This window comes from Protopterus annectens, chromosome 3.part0, assembly GCF_019279795.1.
Source record: "Protopterus annectens isolate FY-2018-M chromosome 3.part0, PAN1.0, whole genome shotgun sequence".
NCBI classification, from domain to species: domain Eukaryota; kingdom Metazoa; phylum Chordata; order Ceratodontiformes; family Protopteridae; genus Protopterus; species Protopterus annectens.
Window position 1 is genome coordinate 318,560,683 of NC_056731.1, and position 19,563 is coordinate 318,580,245.

General features: G+C 38.8%; 1 protein-coding gene across 3 annotated transcripts in view; it reads left to right on the forward strand.

Annotated features, from left to right (window-relative positions):
* Positions 1–12,881, forward strand: part of COBL (cordon-bleu WH2 repeat protein) — a 1,839,636-nt gene extending 1,826,755 nt beyond the window's left edge. For all 3 annotated transcript variants that reach the window (XM_044064790.1, XM_044064791.1, XM_044064793.1), the window contains one exon: positions 10,156–12,881. In XM_044064790.1, the coding sequence (XP_043920725.1) occupies positions 10,156–10,224 (69 nt within the window). In that variant the 3' untranslated portion in view covers positions 10,225–12,881. The remainder of the gene's footprint in view (positions 1–10,155) is intronic.
* Positions 12,882–19,563: the final 6,682 nt, after the last annotated feature.

The window sequence follows — 19,563 nt, forward strand, 5'->3', positions numbered from 1 at the left end:
GTCATATGTTTCTCTAAGTCTACAAAAAACACAATGCAACTCCTTGTGACATTCTCTGTACTTCTCCATCAACACTCTCAGAGCAAACATCGCATCTGTAGTGCTCTTTCCCGGCATGAAACCATACTGCTGTTCACTAATCATCACGTCCCTTCTTAACCTAGCTTCCACTACTATTTCCCATAACTTCATGCTGTGACTGATCAATTTAATCCCTCTGTAGTTACTACAGCTCTGCACATCACCCTTATTCTTAAATATCGGTACCAAAACACTTTTTCTCCATTCCTCAGGCATTCTCTCACTTTCTAAGATTTCATTAAACAATCTGGTTAAAAACTCCACTGCCATTTCACCTAAACACCTCCATGCTTCCACAGGTATGTCATCTGGGCCAGCAGCCTTTCCATTCTTCATTCTCTTCATAGCTATCCTTACTTCCTCCTTGCTAATCCATTGTACTTCATGATTCACTATCCCTACATCATCCAACCTTCTCTCCCTACATCATCCAACCTTCTCTCCCTCTCATTCTCTTCATTCATCAACCCCTCAAAGTACTCTTTCCATCTCCTCAACACACTCTCCTCGCTTGTGAGTATGTTTCCCTCATTATCCTTTATCACCTTTACCTGCTGCACATCTTTCCTAGCTCGGTCCCTCTGTCTAGCCAATCAGTACAGGTCCTTTTCTCCCTCCTTAGTGTCCAAACTTTCATACAACTCTTCATATGCCTTATCCTTAGCCTTCGCCACCTCTCTCTTTGCCATGCACCTCATCTCCTTAAATTCCTGTCTACTTTCTTCTTCTCTCTGACAATTCCACTTCTTCTTTGCCAACCTCTTTCTCTGTATACTCTCCTGTACTTCCTCATTCCACCACTGTGTCTCCTTGTCGCCCTTCCTCTGTCCTGATGTGATACCAAGCACCTTTCTAGCCGTCTCCCTTACTAGCTCTGCTGTAGTTACCCAGCTTTTTGGTAACTCTTCACTGCCACCCAGTGCCTGTCTTAACTCATCCCTGAACTCCACCTCACAATTACCCTTTTTCAGTTTCCACCATTTGATCCTTGGTGCTGCCCTCACACTTATCCTCCTCTTCTTGATCACCAGTGTCATCCTACAAACCACCATCCTATGCTGCCTAACTACACTTTCTCTGGTCACCACTTTACAGTCTCCAATCTCCTTCAAACTGGCCCTCCTACATAAATATAATCCACCTGTGTGCATCTTCCTCCACTCTTGTATGTCACCCTATGCTCCTCCCTCTTATTAAATTATGTATTCACCGCAGCCATGTCCATCCTTTTCGCAAAATCCACTACCATCTGACCTTCTGCATTCCTTTGTTTAACACCATACCTACCCATCACTTCCTCATCCCTTCTGTTCCCTTCACCAACATGCCCATTGAAATCTGCTCCAATCACCACTCTCTCACCCTTGGATACAGTCATCACCACTTCATCCAATTCAGTCCAAAATGTTTCTTTCTCATCCATTGCACACCCAGCTTGTGGAGCATATGCACTAACATCATTCATCATTACACCATCAATTTCCATCACTCTATCCGACACTCATTTCACCTCCAAAACACTCTTCGCATACTGTTCTTTCAGAATAACTCCTACACCATTTCTCCTCCCATCCGCACCATGATAAAACAATTTGAACCCACCTCAGATACACCTAGCCTTACTCCCCTTCCGTCTGGTCTCTTGCACACACAATATACCAACCTTCCTTCTGTCCATCATATCAGCTAGCTCTCCCCCTATACCAGTCATACTGCCAACATTCAAAGTTCCGACCCTCACTACCACAGTCCTAGCCTTTCTCCTCTCTTCCTGCCTTCGGCCATGCCTTCTGCCTCTTCTCCTCCTTCTGCCAACAGTAGCCCAATTTCCACCAGCACCCTGTTGGCTAACAGTACTGGTGGCGGTTGTTGTTAACCCGGGCCTCGACCGATCCGGTATGGAAATATTTACTGGTGACTGCATGAAATGATTTGGTGAAAGTTTTACGCTGGAAGCCCTTCCTAATGCAACCCTCCCCATTTATCCGGGCTTGGGACCGGCACAAAGAAATGCACTGGCTTGTGCATCTTATTCAGATTCACCTTTATCCATATGGATATTGCAGTCTGTCCTTGCACAGTCTCGATGTAAAAAAGGTTTCTTTGTATTCCCCTTTAAGTAGTCTCCCTGCAATTTGTAAGTCCTGCCCACTTTCATTCTCTAAATTCCTTCTAAATTTAATTCTAATTCATTTGCACTTTGCAGTGTGGTTTATCCATGTCACCCCTATTCTTTTTGTTTTTAATATAAATAAACATATTTAGTGTTTCCTCAGGCATGTAACCTACCAAGCTCTATATCAATTTAGTCATTCACCATTTTACACTCTTAACTTAGTCTGGTGGTGGTGCTGCGGTAGCGTTGTCACCTCACAGTAAGACGTTGTCCTGTTCGATTTTCAGCTAAAGCGTCTTCTGTGTGGAGACATGCGTGAATGGGTGTACCTTCATTGAAGGTTGTGCATTAGAGCTGGCAACTTGGCACGTAAAAATCTACTGCCAATCATTAGCGGACTGGAGTTCCCCTGTGGCGACCCCTAACCGGGAAAAGCTGAAAGACACAACAACTTAGTCTGTTCTTCTGAAAAACTGCACCCATTGTGCCAGTTAAGGTATGCCAGTGTCTTACATAATAACATAATAAACTCCTTAGTCCCAGAACTAAAGGCCTGGTTATAGACACAGCCTTTTGCTTTTTTTTTTTTTTTTTGCCTTCACTGCTGCCTTTTCCCACTGAGCTGTTGAATGCATTTTCGTTGTTTCTGTATGGTCTAAAGCATCCTAACCAGATATAGCTGTTCTTAGATCCTTATGTAATAAAATACTTCTTAGATTTTGTTGGTAGGTAGTAGATAACTTTTGCAATGTAGCTTAATGTGAATGAGAATTAACTGTTAAGACCAGCTTGCACATTTCAGTAGTAACTAAATTATTTTATTATTTTATTATTTTTATTTTACATTTGTTAACCGGGAGAGTCCGACTGGATACATGCCCATTTTCAGCGGAGGCCCGGGGAGAAAAGCTCCAAGTACATAACAGACATATGAACATTGTTAATGCAAAAAAAGGAAGATAGTTGAGTTCTAAATACAATGTAAAGATACATCACATCTTGGGAAAAAAAAACAACAGCAGCATATAAAAAAAACATAGGTCAGTTACAAAGGCAAGGCGCCTTGTTAAAAAGCGGTTAAGGATAGTGAGGTAAGAGAAGGGTAAATGATAGTGGTTAATCAGGTTTGGAACAGGGACATTGCCAGAGAGTATTGAGATGGGGTTTAAGCTTTTTTTTGAATTGTAGGAGTGAGGGTTCTGAGGTGAGCATGGTCGGTAGGGAGTTCCACATTTTACCTACAAAGTTTGAGAATAGAGAATCCCCAGCAGAATTATTGGCTTTGGTAGTTTGAGCTAAGATCTTATTGGAGGCGTAAAGATTGCAGGTTAATATAGGGGTGAATGATGTTTTCAGAGCTGGTGTTTTCTCTGGGTGATACAGTATCTGGTGAGCCGTTTGAGTTGGTTGAAATGGAGTTGGCTGGAAAACTCTAACCACCCTAGTTGCTTCAAGTTAGTGCAGTGGTGCGTTCTAAAGGTGGAATTTGTGGCAAATCTAGCTATGTGATTGTAACAAGAAGCAAGTTTGTTAAGGGTTGTCTTGTTTAGGTTTGTAAAGAGGGGAGGCATAGAAAAGAGTTGATAGTAGGTGTGTGCTGGCAATTGTAATTTTAGCGTGAGGAGTGAGAAAGTGTTTTACTTTATAGAGAGCCAAGCTTTTATTGACGGTTTTGATGGTAAGATTGAAATGGGTGTCAAATTTAAGGGAGTTATCAATGGTAACACCTAATAGCTTTGTGTGAGCTTCTGGTGATATAGTGATTCCATTGGAGGATGTAATAGAGAAGGTGGGGAAGAGTCTTGTTAGTGGGTGAGAAAGTAAGTAGTTTTGTTTTGTTGGGGTCGAGAACTAGTTGTCGACTTGAGAACCATTTTTCTATTAGGTTGAAGGTGTCTTGGGTTGAAGCAGTGAGGTCTGCCAGGTTGGAGGCAGTGCTGATGATAGTCGAATCATCTGCATATTGAATGCATGTGGCATGGGGGGTGATTGTGGGCAGGTCTTTAACAAAGATGGTGAAGAGAAGAGGGCCAAGAATAGATCCTTGGGGAACTCCAAGTGTAACAGGTAGGCATGTAGATAATTTGTCCTGCCATAGAACAGCCTGTTGCCTATTGGACAGGTAGGATTGGAACCATTTCAGCGTGGAATTGCTGAGTGATAGTTTTTTTAATGTATGGAGGAGTTGAATGTGGTTCACCATATCAAAGGCCTTGGAGAGGTCTAAGAAAAGAGCAGATGATAGTTTATTATTGTTTCTGAAGTTATTGATGGTATTAGAAAAGGATAGTAGGGCTGATGTGATACTATGATTTGGCCTGAAGCCATGTTGGGAGTTAGCTAGAATTTTATTTTTGGTGAGGTGTTCCATCAGTTGTTTGTGGACACACTTTTCCATAATTTTGGCCAGGGGTGAGAGTATAGCTATAGGTCTGTAGTTGGTTAGCTCTAGTGAGCTACCACCTTTATGGAGAGGAATAATGTGGGACATTTTCCATATGGAGGGGATGAAGGCTTCTGACAAGGTACGGTTTATGATTATGGAGACGATAGGAAATGGCCTCAGCTGCTTTTGCTGAAACTCAGCTGGGAGAAGGTCAGCTGCTAGCTTAGTGGGTTTTAGTTTTTAAGAAGAGATGTTATAAAGGATATGGGTACTGGATCGAAGGTAAATAGATGATCTGATGTAGTTGTAGTATTCTGCTGGCATGGGTAGTGGAGTGGGCTGGTTGTTTGTTTGAATTGTGTGGCCAGGGATTGTATAGTTTCTGTGAAGAAACTATTGAATGTGTTAGCAATGTTTACAGGGCACTGTTGTTTGCAAGTTGTTGGAGTGGGGGTGGTTGCCTGGCCTGGGTGCAGGAGCTTGTTTAAGCCTGCCCAGAATTTTTGTGGATTATTAAGGTGTTTGTGTTGGAGGTGGAGGAAGAAGTTTTTTTTATCATTTAAGATCATTCTTTTAGTTTCATTTCTAAGTTGCCGGAAGGTTTGGTGGGAGTGTGGGTCTTTAGAGGTACGCCATGTGACCCACATCTTGTTTCTAGATAGGATTTTGGATTTTGTTTCCTTAGAGAGCCATGGTGCGGTTTTGGTTTTAGTTCTAATGGACCGTAGCTCGACTAGTAAGCTCAACAGTTCAGCCCTAAGTAATCTGTCTTTCACAATGCTTAAGACATTTTTAGGGACAGATGAATATACCTTAACTTTAAAATGGTGACTTCTCAGCAACTATATAATGATATTGTATTACTGTACATTCTAAAATGGTATTTTGAGTACCTTATGCAATGATACTGCATTACTGTAAACTATAAAACAGTAGATACTTACATATTATCGCAACCAGATTTTCAAGCTAAAAGTATTCGCTTGTGTTTTCCTTAAATAAACGGAATTAATGGTATTAAAACTAAATAACATCTTTTCTATAAAAGTTTTAATTTATAGTACTATTTAAACTTGAAAACACAGAGAAAAGAATATTTTAAAATAGCTTGACCCTTTTTTACCGCTATTTACGCATGTCAGTAAAGCATCTCTCTATGTGTTCCATTTCTCGTGCTATACAAAAGTTGTCAAAGCTCTAGTCAACAGGTTATTGAAAAGGCATATAGTTATTAACCGTCTAAGTAGATTTTTGTAGTCATAGTTTTTTGAAAAATGCGATCGTGGGATTTACCTAAGACAGATAAGGAGGCAATTCAGTTATTTCAACAGTATGGAATTATACACAGTTTAAGGAATGCAGTTCAGGACATGAAATTAAATTATACTATGGAAAACAAATATTTTGGAAATGCAACTCTTCGGGAAGGTAACTTTTTAGAAGGAAGTAGAATTTCTTTTATAACTGCTGTACATTTTATATACTGTTGGTGTAAGCAGTTAACTAGCATTAATTTCTGTCATGAAGAACTGGATATGGCTGACAAAACAGTTATCGACTAATGTAATTATTTAAGGGATGTATGTACCATGGAGTTGGAAAAACAAGAGAAGAAAATGATCGGAGGGCCAGGGCATATAGTGGAAATCGACGAAAGTTTATTTACTCGGCGGAAAAATAACAGCGGTCATATCCTACCTCAACAGGGGATTTTCGGAGGGATCTGTAGAGAAACGAAAGAAACATTTGTAGTAAAAGTGCCTGATAGAACTGCCTCTACATTGTTTGACCAAATACAAAAAAACATCAAAGAAGGTAGCATTATATACTCAGACTCCTGGAAAGCATACCAAACAAAACAACTAGAAAAAGCTGGCTTCAGCCATGACAAAGTTAATCACTGCTACAATTTTGTTGACCCTGACACTGGAGTGCATACACAACATATAGAAAGAATGTGGGGCTCAGTAAAGTGGAGAAACAAGAAACAGCGAGGAACTGCACGTCACCATCTACATTCCTATCTTGTTGAATATATGTGGCATGAAACACAAATATCACATTCAAAAGACTGCTTTGAAGAACTATTAAAAGCCATTGCTAACAACTTTCCTCCACAAAAAAACAGAAAATCCATACCAACAAGTACCACACCAATTAACCAGCCAACTACTTCTAAGCTCTCAACAGTAAAAAACAAAACAACACCCAGTGAACAATCCACATCTTCTGAACTATCTACACTGACAACCAATATAACAACAGCCATCTGAAGAATCCACAATTAACAATATTAAACAGTAGAACCCTAACAGCTGTGAAAATTAATGACATTTGAATATGCCGGATATACATTTTGAATATACCGAATATACATTACAACCAAGAAAGAAGCAAAGCAGTACTCTGAATTTACTTATATTAAATTGCATATGTACCATTTAATAAATACAGTTTAACCATTAAATACTTTTTCTCAGTCACTTACCTTGTCTCCATTTTCTTCTTTTTTTCTTAAGTAATCCAAGAACTGAATAAAGGAAAATACAGCTGAAAAATAAATCTCCACATGTGTAACACATCCAACGATAAATCCCAAACTAAAAGCTCCTTCGATAACCCCAACGATAGCGCCATAAGTCTTTTGCAACCAAACTAAGTTCCAATAATAGCTCCCAAAGTCCTTCGATAAGTCCAAATTAAAAAATACCATCGACTGCCCCAACGATAAATCCAAAAATCCTTTTTAACCAAACGAAGTTCAAACGATAGCTCCCAAAGTCCAAAAACACCAATTGTCCCAATGATATATCCAAAAAACCACAAACGAAGTTCCAACGATAGTTTCCCAACTCCTTCGATAGCTCCAAAACGAACACCACCTTCCAACGATACATCCAAAAGGAAAAGCACCTTGAACGATCCCCAAATCCTTCGATAACTCCTTCCCATATGAACACTTTCCAACGATACATCCAAAAGGAAAAGCACCTTGAACGATCCCCAAATCCTTTGATAACTCCTTCCGATACAAACACCTTCCAATGACGGCCAAAATCGGTAAAATCCTTCGATAAGTCCTATGCGACTATCTCCTTCGGACCACAGCTCTGAATGGAAAGCACCTTCAAAGTTCGTGTATAAATATATGTACCAACATAACGCTCAACGTTTTCAGCACACTACGCACCTATCCAAAAAATTACCCATAATAACTTAAAAAAAAAACCACCAATATCCCAGCATACTTTTAAACACACTACCCTTCCCTAATACACTGTCTTTTCTAAAATTTAAACTAAAGGCGGAAAGTACACTACATCGCAAAATCTGGTTGCGATAATACGTAAGTACCAAACAGTAATTTCTGAATACCGATATGACACTGCATTTCTGTGAACTGTAAAATGGTAACTTGAGAGTATTTATATAATTTTTTTGTAGACTCTAAAATAGTAACTTCCGAGTAGCTGTATAACTACTATTAATGTATTAGTATATTAGTGTACACTAAAATGCTAACTTCTGACTATTTATATAATGATACTGTATTACTGAAAACTCTAAAATGGTAACTTCTGTTTATCTGTATAGCTAACTATGCTTTATTAATGCAGGCTCAAAATGGTAAATTCTGAGTACCTGTAACTATTAAGCACTGCTGTAAACACTAAAGTAACAACTTCTGAGTGACTGCATAATTATACTGTAGTTTTGTAAACTCTAAAATTATAATTTCTGAGTACCTAAATAATGATACTGTATAACTGTATTCCTCACATACACCATTTCTGTCAGTTTTCTGGTTTCTTACCTTATTTGTTCAAAAAAAAAATTTAAATATTTTAGTAAATTCTATTTACAATGAAACTGTCTGGCATGTTAGTGCGTCTGACTTTAACCAGTATCAGTTAAGTTAAATGTGCCATTTGTGAGTATTGAGGTAAGTAAATATCAGATAAAATTATGTTAATTATAGAGTGTTGCATTGTACCTGTTATAGAACTAGAGACAGCTGTCAGTATAACACAATTATGGTGCTAATCTCTTGGCGAACTATAACCTCTACACCTATATTTTATTCTCTGCCATGTACACAGTGTGTGTCAGTTACCTTTTCTAGCTGTCCTTGATTTCAGACATTTATGGCTAGTAGGGTGTAAACAGTTCAAGAATTATTATTGTTACAATACTAGCCAATGTGCATATCATCTTTTTTATTTTCCATGCTTCAGATATTCAGCAAAAAATGCAGCTAATGTCCATGCATTGGCAGTATTTTTGTCATTAGTCTATTTGCTGGCCACATGATAGACAAATAATTGACAATTCAATGGATATAGTATGATCATATCTACTGTATATAGAACCACTCATTGCTTCTGTTCAAAAAGCTCTACCTTAGTATTGTCAGTGAATATTTTTCTGTGTTGTTACATTTTCATTATGGAAATGCTGAAAAGGTATTTCTAAGATAATGTCTGTTAATTTCTTGTATACTTTAACAACTAAAATGACTAATGCTCATTCACGGTGGATTTACTTGACAAAGGTTTGCAAGGAAAGATATGTGGCTGTATCTGCTGTTGTGTCACTGAGTAATGTGCTGCATTACTACGTTAGTGACCAAGGGTCCTTATTAGATGTAGCATCTGACTGAAGAGAATGGCATGGAATTTTCTACAAAGAAATGGTCTGATTGTCTGCTATGTGAATACTTTGTTTGCCTCAAGAAGGTAATTCTACTCACACCAGGATCTTGCATGTGTTAATTAGAAAAATTATGTCCTCATAGTAAAGATCAGGAAGCATATATTCAGGCCTAATTGGCAAATGCTCATGGAATGTATACCAAGATAAAGAACCAGCATATCTGACCCTATCCTGCCTACATCCCACACACCAGATGCTCTACAAATATTGAGGTTTGTTTGTACCACTGGAAGGTAATTAATAATATTCAAGAAGGACTGATTGATAACTATAGCCAGACCAGGTAAATGAAAAATAAAATACAGTAGCTAGGTCTTTGTTTTGATTTTGCGCTGACTAAGTAATTTTACCACAAAATTGGTCAGCTAAGTAGTCATGTGTCAGGGAAGTAAACTACACATACAGCAGATTGGTGCATTAGTTACCAATGCTGTCTCACTTTGCTTAGCTGTCTGATTCTTTTCTTGGCTCGGATGCCTTCTGTATGGAATTTGCACTTTTTCTCATCCCTGTCATGTGGCTTTTCATAGGATTCTTCAGTTTCCACACACGCCTCAAGACATACAACATGTGGATGACAAGGTACCAAATTGTTCCAAGCTTCACTGTGTGTGTGTGTGTGTGTGTGTGTGTGTGTGTGTGTGTGTGTGTGTGTGTGTGTGTGTGTGTGTGTGTCCTGTAGTGGACTAGCATCCTGTTTAGGACTTTATTTCTCCCTTAGCTTGCCAGAATTGGCTCTGACATCCTGTAACCCTGAATTGCATAAGTGGGTAATGAGTACAAATGGATGATACATAATGGTTTAGTTTTCTAAATTGTGTGGAAAGAATACATTGTAAAGATATGTGTTTTGTTTTAGGTGACGACATCTTCAAATACTGCTCCCTTCCTTGGTGTTGTGAAATCAGACGAGAGTTCATCATACTGAAATGAATTTGTTGGTGACAAGACCACATCAAACTTTTACTGAGGAATGAATTCACATAGAACTATAGACCAAATACGTTCTAGTTATTTCTCTTATTTTCTGAGGCCTTTGTTCTTGGGAGAATATGTGAAGGTTCTTTGCCAAGAAAATGTTTGCTTCTGATTATTCAAGGTTGCCATGACATAAAGGGGATTTCCCTCAGTTAGCAATACCGTCACCACACCAACCCCTCTATTATTCAAGCAAACTAATTTCTTAAAGTGTCGCATGATATTTTTGGCAGTTTTACGTTAATTTTGTTACAACATATTTTGAGGGGTGAGGGTTCAGACTTCTGAATAATTTGTTGTTTCTTAGGAGCACAAATGAGTGACATTTAGACAATAGCTCTGAACTTCTAAGACCTTGTGGGATGCTTATGCTTTCAGTATTATGTACACTTTCTGGTGAACATCTTCATTCGATAAGATTCCCTCCACGACATGCAAAATACTGAAACATTTAAACAGTGACATTAATCCAGAAAAGTATGTGAAAGAGTAAACTGAGCAGTAAAATACTTCACCTATGAGAGAGAGAGAGAGAGAGAGTTTCTGAGTAATTCATAAAGCTAGTTGTGGCTGTTATTTACCCATTGTCAAGCCCAAAAATGAGCATTAAAATGGCTTGACAAAAATGTGTTTATATTTTTACTGCATAGAAGGTAGATAGTAAATGCAGCTCACTAGTTAGGGACAGGGAGAGACAGTTTTACTTCTTATAACTGACATCTCTGGCTTGGAACTGAGCTCAAAATACTGAAGGTTTGAAGATGAAGTAGGGAAGAATTTCATAATGATAAAGTCTTCCTTTGGTTGAGGGGGATGTTGCATCTTGTTCATTTTTATCGTATACCCTGGATTGTAAAGTTAGGTGTAAATTCACAATTTCTTTTAGGCAATGCATTGATAATTGCAAGTTTAAATGCTCTTATGGGTTCCAGTAAAAAAATAGCCACAGGGATGGGATGGGCGAAGTCATATAGTTTGCACAGTTTAAACAGAGGAGAAGTAAGCAAAGCTGTTAGCAAACGTCCTAAAAAAAGGGTTGTGCCAGCCAGTGCCTGAAACAGTGTACTGTTTGAAGGTGAAAATAGGTTGTTTACAAGGAATACAGTGTTTCTTTTAAACGAAATATCTAAGAATATTGCTCCAATAGAAAACAGAATGTCTCTAGTCTGGACACGTTCTGTTTTCTTTTGGAATGGAAGCTCTAACTGGTCATTGATTTCTTGCACCATTCATTTTAAAACTAGGACTACATTCCTGGTAAAGAGCATGTCTGTCTTCATTGCTTTGGTTTGTTCTTTGCAGTGTCATTGCATTCATAATTTCTACATTATATCAAACACATGCTATTTATTTATGATTGTTCTGGAGTGAAACAAGCCTGTCTAATATTGACCACTCTGGGGTTTAAAAAAAACAATCCATTCTTCGTTTTTAGTAGTGTACTGCTCTCTGCAATGTAATGATGCAGTAAATGTAGATGAAAAATGTGGAACTGTGGTCTAAGATTAATGTGAACATCCATCTTTATAGATACTGTTATTTATGTTTGAATCTTTTACCAGTCATGCATCTTTTTTTCACTAGTGCATATGCCTTCTTTTTGCATGTCTTATTCCCGTATGTACTTTTTCCACTTGTACGTTTATTATTTTACCTCAGAAAATGTATGCTTTTATCTGCAAAATTATTATGAATGTACCATTTGTCATAAGCTCCCACAAATCAATGTATCAAAAGTACCAGATTCATCAAAAAGGGGTTGTTTTGATAACAGGCATGATATTTATTACCATATCATTTGAGTTACTGCAAACTACAATATGCAGAAGTGAAAACATTCAGGGAAATTTCAGTGCGAGATTTTATTAGGTCCAGCATCCTGTATTTGTGAGGCATTATATTATAGCTCTATAAATAAGTCACTTTTTAAAAACTTAAGCAATCGCCTAATGTGGAAGCAAATTTTACAGATTTCGGTGTATAATATTTGAAAGTGCTCATAAATGTGAATTTTAAGAGCACTGAATTTGTAAGTAATTCATTCAGGCTCAAGACTTTTTGTAGCTAATAATGTAACAAAACATATGAGTAATGTTATGAGTTAATGGTATCTGTGCGCTCTTAAACCGTTCTGGAGCTGCTATTTAGTATGTCAAACTGTGTCATAAAATCTTGAGCAGAGCACCTTATGGTTCATGATAGGTCTGTAAATTCGTATTGTAGTAATGATTGGTTTCTGTGTAACACAGTTGTTTTTGCCAGTATTTCCAGCAATGGTTATAACACTCTTAACTGTAAATAAAAATATATATTTGGGGAGTGCATTTTTATAAAATCTGTTAATTTAAGTGTGGGTAATAATTTCTGGGTTTATTCATTTTTATACATATCTGTATATATTCTTATACATACATGTACATACTGAAAATGTATTGGTGTTAAGAAGTTTGAATATCTATTTTTGACCAGTACGGATATTGGCAATCTCATGACATTTTAATGGTATGGATCAATTTATATAGCCAAGCAACCTTTGTTAACAATATTTTTAATGTGTAGTGCCACATATTAAATTCTTTATGAACAATAAAACAAACTGAATTATTTCATTCTGGTTATTTCTCTGTAATAACTGTATATATGTTGTGTACTTGCAATGCAAAGCGAGTTTATCTGAACACATATGCAAACACACTCACATACACACTCCAGCGCCCAAGCACATACACCTACGCAAACTCGCACATACACGCACCAACATACACAGACACAAATGCACACACACACACACACACACACACACACACACACACACACACACACACACACACACACACATATACACACTTTGCAACAGTTGTATGTATATTTTCAGAAGGCATTATCCTAGTCTTTAAAATGCAGTTAACATCTCTGTGACATGTAAGATTTTCTCTCAGTGATTTATTTTATTTATTCAATTTAATAACCGTAGTAAAGCACTGATCCAAGTGGACCTATTTCAGTCTCAGTCCGGTTGAGGAACTTTTGATTAATAATCTGGTTAAAAAGAGTAGGGCAGTTCCCAGATGTCAAAAGAAAGTAAGAAAAGAAAAAAAAATGCAAGGCATTGCGAGGCAACCCCATACCTCTTGAAACAAAAGTTAGTGTGAACTTAAGTGTACTGCCATTTGGGACATTCCAATGACATATGGGAGATGCTGGAGGAGTGTCACAGACAGCTGCCAGTCCTATCCTTGCACAATTTGTAGCACCAAAGTGCACGAAGATAGATGATCACATACACATTTCATCTACACCCATGGCACAGTAAACTGTCATAGACCATTTCTATAACACTGCAAACTTCACCATGTTCTTGGTGCGATAGACTGCACCCACATTCCTATTAAGACCCCCCCCCCTGCAACTAGAAGCAGAAAGGTGCTTGAATAGAATGGGGTGGCCATCTATGAACTACCAGGTGGTATATGCTGCAGATGGCAGCATAACAAACATCATGGCAACACACCCTGGGAGTGCCCATGATGCTGCTATATGGAGACAAAGTCGTTTACGGGCTGCATTCCAGCAAGGTGAAATAGCTGAGGGACTACTATTAAGTAAGTAAGGACAGAACACAGCTAGGATGTAAGCTAAATACATCCCTGGCAGCATTACTCATGATGACAACATTTATGTTTCTCCCTCCCCACATCAGATGACTGTGGTTATCCACTCGAACATTGCTTAATGACTCCATACAGAGAACCTTCCAAGCTTGCAGAGGAGGCCTACAATAGAGCAGACTCCACAATGCAAAATACCATGTACTGAAGCCATGACCAGATGCCCGAACACACCTGGGGGTGTACTAAAATACACACATGAAAAGGCAGCACAGATGATTATTGTTTGCGCCACGCTAAACAATATGCTAACAATAACACATGGCAGTCTTTCAGCTGCAAGTGTGGGTGAGCTACCCCAAGAACCCCAGATGTCTAAAGATGACCCACAGCTATCAGAGGAGGAGCAGGAGAACACAGGGGGAAAAAGAAACAGGTGTGGTAATGGAGGATGTGAGTACAAGTCCAGGCCCAGGTGACACGGCAGTGTCTGGCACACACCTTGTAGTCATAACAAGCCACACATACAGAAGTACACACATTAAACATTGATATTCAAGTACTCCCCCACCACAGCAGCAAAGATTAAATCTAATAGAAATTACCCAGTAGATGTGCAAACTGGGTATTATTTATTTTATTTATTTATTTATTTATATTTGTTGACCGGGAGTGTCTGACTGGACATAGGTCCATTTTCAGTGGAGGCCCGGGGAGAAAAGCTCCACCGTTAAAATAAACAGACAGTAGTTACATTGGATTACATAGCGATTATTAGTTACTTACAACACCATTACATGAAGAACTAGAAACACACAAAAGACAACTAGAATCAGTTAATGTGAAGAACATAAAGTACTGCAGGCTTAAAAACATGTAAATAAGTGTATGGTATAATAGTTAGTATATTAAGTGTAGTAATAGTGGGGTGGTGATGCATAGTGGTTTGATATGGGTGATATTAAAGGTGTGGGGTGGGGGTTGGTGATATTAGAGTGGGGAGTTCCAAAGTTTAGGCATGTTTTTTTTAGTAGTTTGGGAGTGTGTGGGTGAGATGGTACGGAGGTGGTTATGGTGTAGAGGTGGGTGGAGGGATTTGCTTTTGTGCTGGGAGAAAAGAGCTAGGAGGTAGTTTGTTGCTGGCTTTGAGTGTCTTCTTGTTGGATTGATGATCTTTGAGATAGGGTCTCTGATGGAGGAGGGATTGAGTAGATTGGGAGGGAGATTGGAGTGGAGTGTGGAGGATTGGGTGGTGAAGTGAGTAGAGGTTGATGGGTTTGATGAGAGGAGTTGGTACCATTGATGGAGTTGGAGGTGACTAGAGACAGTGGTGACTGTAATTGTGTTAGCAGTGTTGTAATTTTTCTCTGTCGCAGAATTTTATTAATTTGTTTTAGTTGGCAGTAGCTGTAGCTTATTGCATTGGCATATATTTGGAGGGTGGGTGAGGAGTTGCTAATTTTGGATGCTGCTTATGGAATCTGCTATTGAAATTGCTGCTTTTTTGCTATTTCTTTTTATTTTTTTTTTTTTATGAATTTTTTTATGGAATTTTTTTGTCAAATTTTTATTTATTGCAATTTTTTGTGTTATTGGTTTTCATGTGTTGTAGCAATTTGGTGTGGTGTTGTTGTTAAAGTGATGTGTTGTTGTTTTTTTGTTGTTGTGTGTTTGTTGTAGTTTAGTTTTTTGTGTGTTTTTTATTTGTTTGGTGTTGGGTTAGGCAAAAGTTCAACAGAGGAACCAAAGAGAAAGTTGTGAGGACTTTTAGGTTTAGGTTGGGGAGGCACTTGAGCATGAGATTGAGCTGATGTGTGTCATGTGTAGTGTGCCATGTGTGTGGGTGAGAGGGCTAGATTTGTGTGAAGAAACAGAGAAGAAAAGGGGGAGGAGAAGGGATGGTGGGGAACCCCTGAGGAGATGGGTTGAGAGGAGGTAGTTGAGGAGATATGCCATTCTTTGTTGGCAGTCAGACAGGTAACTCTGAAACCAGTTGGTGACTGATTGTGAGTGAGATAGGTTATTGAGGACAGAGAGTTGTGTTTGTTGTGACCATGTCAAATGCTTGCTAATAGGTATAGTTAGGAAAGAGGCAGAGAGATAGCCATTTTTATGCTGCTAGGATAGTGTTAGTAAGGAGAGTAGGAGAGAGTGTGGTGCTATGGTTTGGTCGGAAACTATGCTGAGTATTGGAAAGGAGGTTGTTAGTAAGGAGGTAGTCTGAGACCTGAGAGCGTATGCATCAGTATATGTAGGTATCAGACATAGCAGCATAATCATAACATATAACAGTATGAACATGTACAAATCTATCATGACAGGGACCATCATCTCAGGCCACAAGTGACACAGGTATGCATACAGACCCATAGTGGAGTATGTGTGTATGGCAGACAACAATGGACATACGTCTGTGTACCCCATTCTTATCTTTTCACTATCAAATGCTCCAAACAGGAAACCATGTCAGGCATTCTGCAGAACTGTTGTCAATATCCCAAGCAACATATCTCAATGTAAAGTATGTATAAATTATCATGTACTAAATAGAGTCACCTATGGCTTGTACAAACGTCAGACTCCCATGGCATCAGACATCACAATGACCACAGACAAATGACATTGCCAGTGATCTGCACAGCAGTCATCATCGCCATGGGTTAAGATTGACACTACAGGGCATAGTGGATCAACTGTCAGTCTTACTGTAATGCAATCTAGGGCACGCACACTAATGGCTTACACTGCTGTCCTGGCTGCCCCTACCACGTATAGAAACACTCTAAGCCAAGGATGAACACTGATGAGGTGATACCAGCATGTGGAGACACACTGTGGGAAGAAGCATGGGTGTAAGTTGACTGTCTGGTCATGACCGCCAGGCCCACACCATATTGACCAGCAGCATATGAGTGTGCACACTGCAGCATAGACATTGATGCAAGGGTTGGTCGACTGAGAGAGGGCCTACCTCTCCTATGTGGCACTTGGCTAAGCAGAGTCAGGGCATGCAAAACCCTGCTCATACTACGGCACTGCTGTATACTTCATTGTAGTTTGGGTTGACTTCCACCCCACCCTATGTGGTATACAAATGCATTTGCAATGTATCCCTTTACATAGTGTTTGTTTGCCTATGTAGCTTTTCTGTCATGTCCTCCTTGATGTGGGCCCATGCTGTCTACCTCCCTTCCTCCTTTGTGGGTATGGCATATATCTTGTACATATGCCTGGTATATGTTCACCTTCCTTGGAATTCTCATCCATTTTCACATAGATGTTTTGTTAGAAGGTCAATTTGTGCCAACCCTATGGGCATTATACAGATGCAGGGCATATGCACACAAGTTGCTGGCTATTGCTTGCAATACAGCCTTGTCCTTGTTATATTTGTGTGTTAGATATTAACCAGTATAATTTGTTGAAATTCATGTACTCAATCTGATACTTGTTATACAGGACAATGGGGCCTATTCCCAATAAAGAAAAACATTGACCATGCCCCCATGACTGTCTCTCAGATTTTCCTTTTCCAACATACCTCTTGTGTGTCCCTCTTCTTCATCCATACCCTACATCTGCTTTTCTATTTTCCTGTTTCCTTGGGTATGTACGTGACCTGTGTTTCCCACACATGTCTTGCACCCATTATTAGCTACTGTTAGCCGTGACAATGTGGCCATCATTGCCATTCACCTTTATAATTTGTTTTTATTAGAAATTGTATGTATTCCAATTGCAAGCAAATATCTTTTGTTAATACATGACTTACATGGACATCTGTAGTTGTCTCTGGGCTTACTGGAGAGATTATTGAGAATATGCATTAGTTACGAATGTCATACTGCTTACATTGGCACAGTATAATTTCCATAACTTTGTTAATGTACGTCAAGCTTTATAATGCAGTTTTTATGACTTAAAGGAGCGGCTGTGACTGCCAGACAGTGCGCTGATACTGATGCTCGACTACATATACACTGAGATATTCTAAGCTGACCGGAGCATATTTACATATTACAGGATTCTCCACAACATTTGCTCTGATATCAGTGAAATGCACCGGATTCTGCTGACTTTATGGAATCTGGCCCTAAATATAGGCAGTTCTACAATTCACTATTTTTTACACTTTTCTGGTCTGCAGGGTAACTGCTGTAAAGTTCCAGGATTCCTTCTAGTAACTTCAGAAAGCTGTTTTAGTATAACATCTGACCATTGCATCTGTCTTTGTAGCACTGAGTGTGTTCCCTGAATATCTGTTACTGATTTATGATAACAGTTAATTAAAGCCAACTGCATCAAGATGAAGCTCATACTTGGTCTTTATTTTTTTTTTCTTATAGCTTTCTAAATCCCTTTGTGTTGTTGTAACCTACTACTTCAGTAGGAGATATGCACCTTTACTGATTCATCACTACCATTACACATATCACTTTGTATGTTAGCGCATTCATTTGTTTTATTTATTTATCCTTTGTTAACCAGTTAATCCCACTGGGTCTGTTTTTAGAGGAGATTTGATGTGGTATTTATACTGTTATGAATTTATGAAATACTAAAACATACTGATTTTATGTAGTCCTATCTCGCCGTAATTCTTGCTGGATGGGTTCGGAGGTGATCCTCAGCTCCGACTCGGCCGATACTAAAGCTCAAAAGCTTTTACTGGCTCGAGGCTATCCCCTATCCCATGGTGCACCACAGCAATTCCTCAGAGCTCGTTTGCCGCGAAGGCTTCAAGGTTGTCTTCTTACTGGCTCATTGGCTAAGTGAAATATTTTTGATATTTTTTTACTTTATCTCTTCACCTTTCTCATTAATAGTTTTTCCCTTATTATCTGAGTGATTGTCATGAGTGTTTGCTACCCCTGTCCCCTTTCTTTAAGAATTGTACAGCCCGTTTTAGTTAAAGGGCCGTAGTGGCCCGTTTAAATTAGAGGGCCTTTCCTCTCTGTGTGCATGTTTTCTCTCCTTATATTAAAAAATATATATAATATATATATATATATATATATATATCCTTATAGTTCTATCGTTTTTGTTATTGTATTTGTTCTTTATTCTCAAAAGCAAAATGTCAAAGGATAAAGACAGAGAACACAAAGAACACCACCCTTCTGTCTTTAAAAAATGTGATAAATGTTCTCAAAAAATGTCATTGAGTGACAGTCACACCAGTTGTGTGTACTGTTTTGGAGAGGCTCATTTGCAAGAACCCTGTACCTTCTGTCATGCGTTCAGCACTAGGGTTCTTAATGAAAGGAAAAGGAAACTTATCGATAGGGGCCTTATGACTAGTTGATTCCAAGAACAGCTGGAAAAAGATCAGACAGTTCCTAAAAGTCATAAAAGAAAATCTCCATTGGTTCTTGCTTCGGAACCGACAAAGAAATCAAAAGAAACGGAGCCGAAGAGTTTGGGCTCCGATTCTGCTTCTTCCATCTCAGTGCCATCTGTTTCATTGGCTCCAAGACAATTATCTCTGTCGAGACACTCTCCAATCTTGGAAGCAGTTTCACCAACTTTATTATCTCCTATTTTGGGAAGGAGGAGATCTACATTTATTTCCACCTGTTCCTCCAGGACACTTTCTGATGAGAATGTAGAGCGGGTGGTGAAGAGGCTGCTCTGTGACCCGGCACTGGCACAAATTCTAGCTCCTTCGAACCCAAACGCTT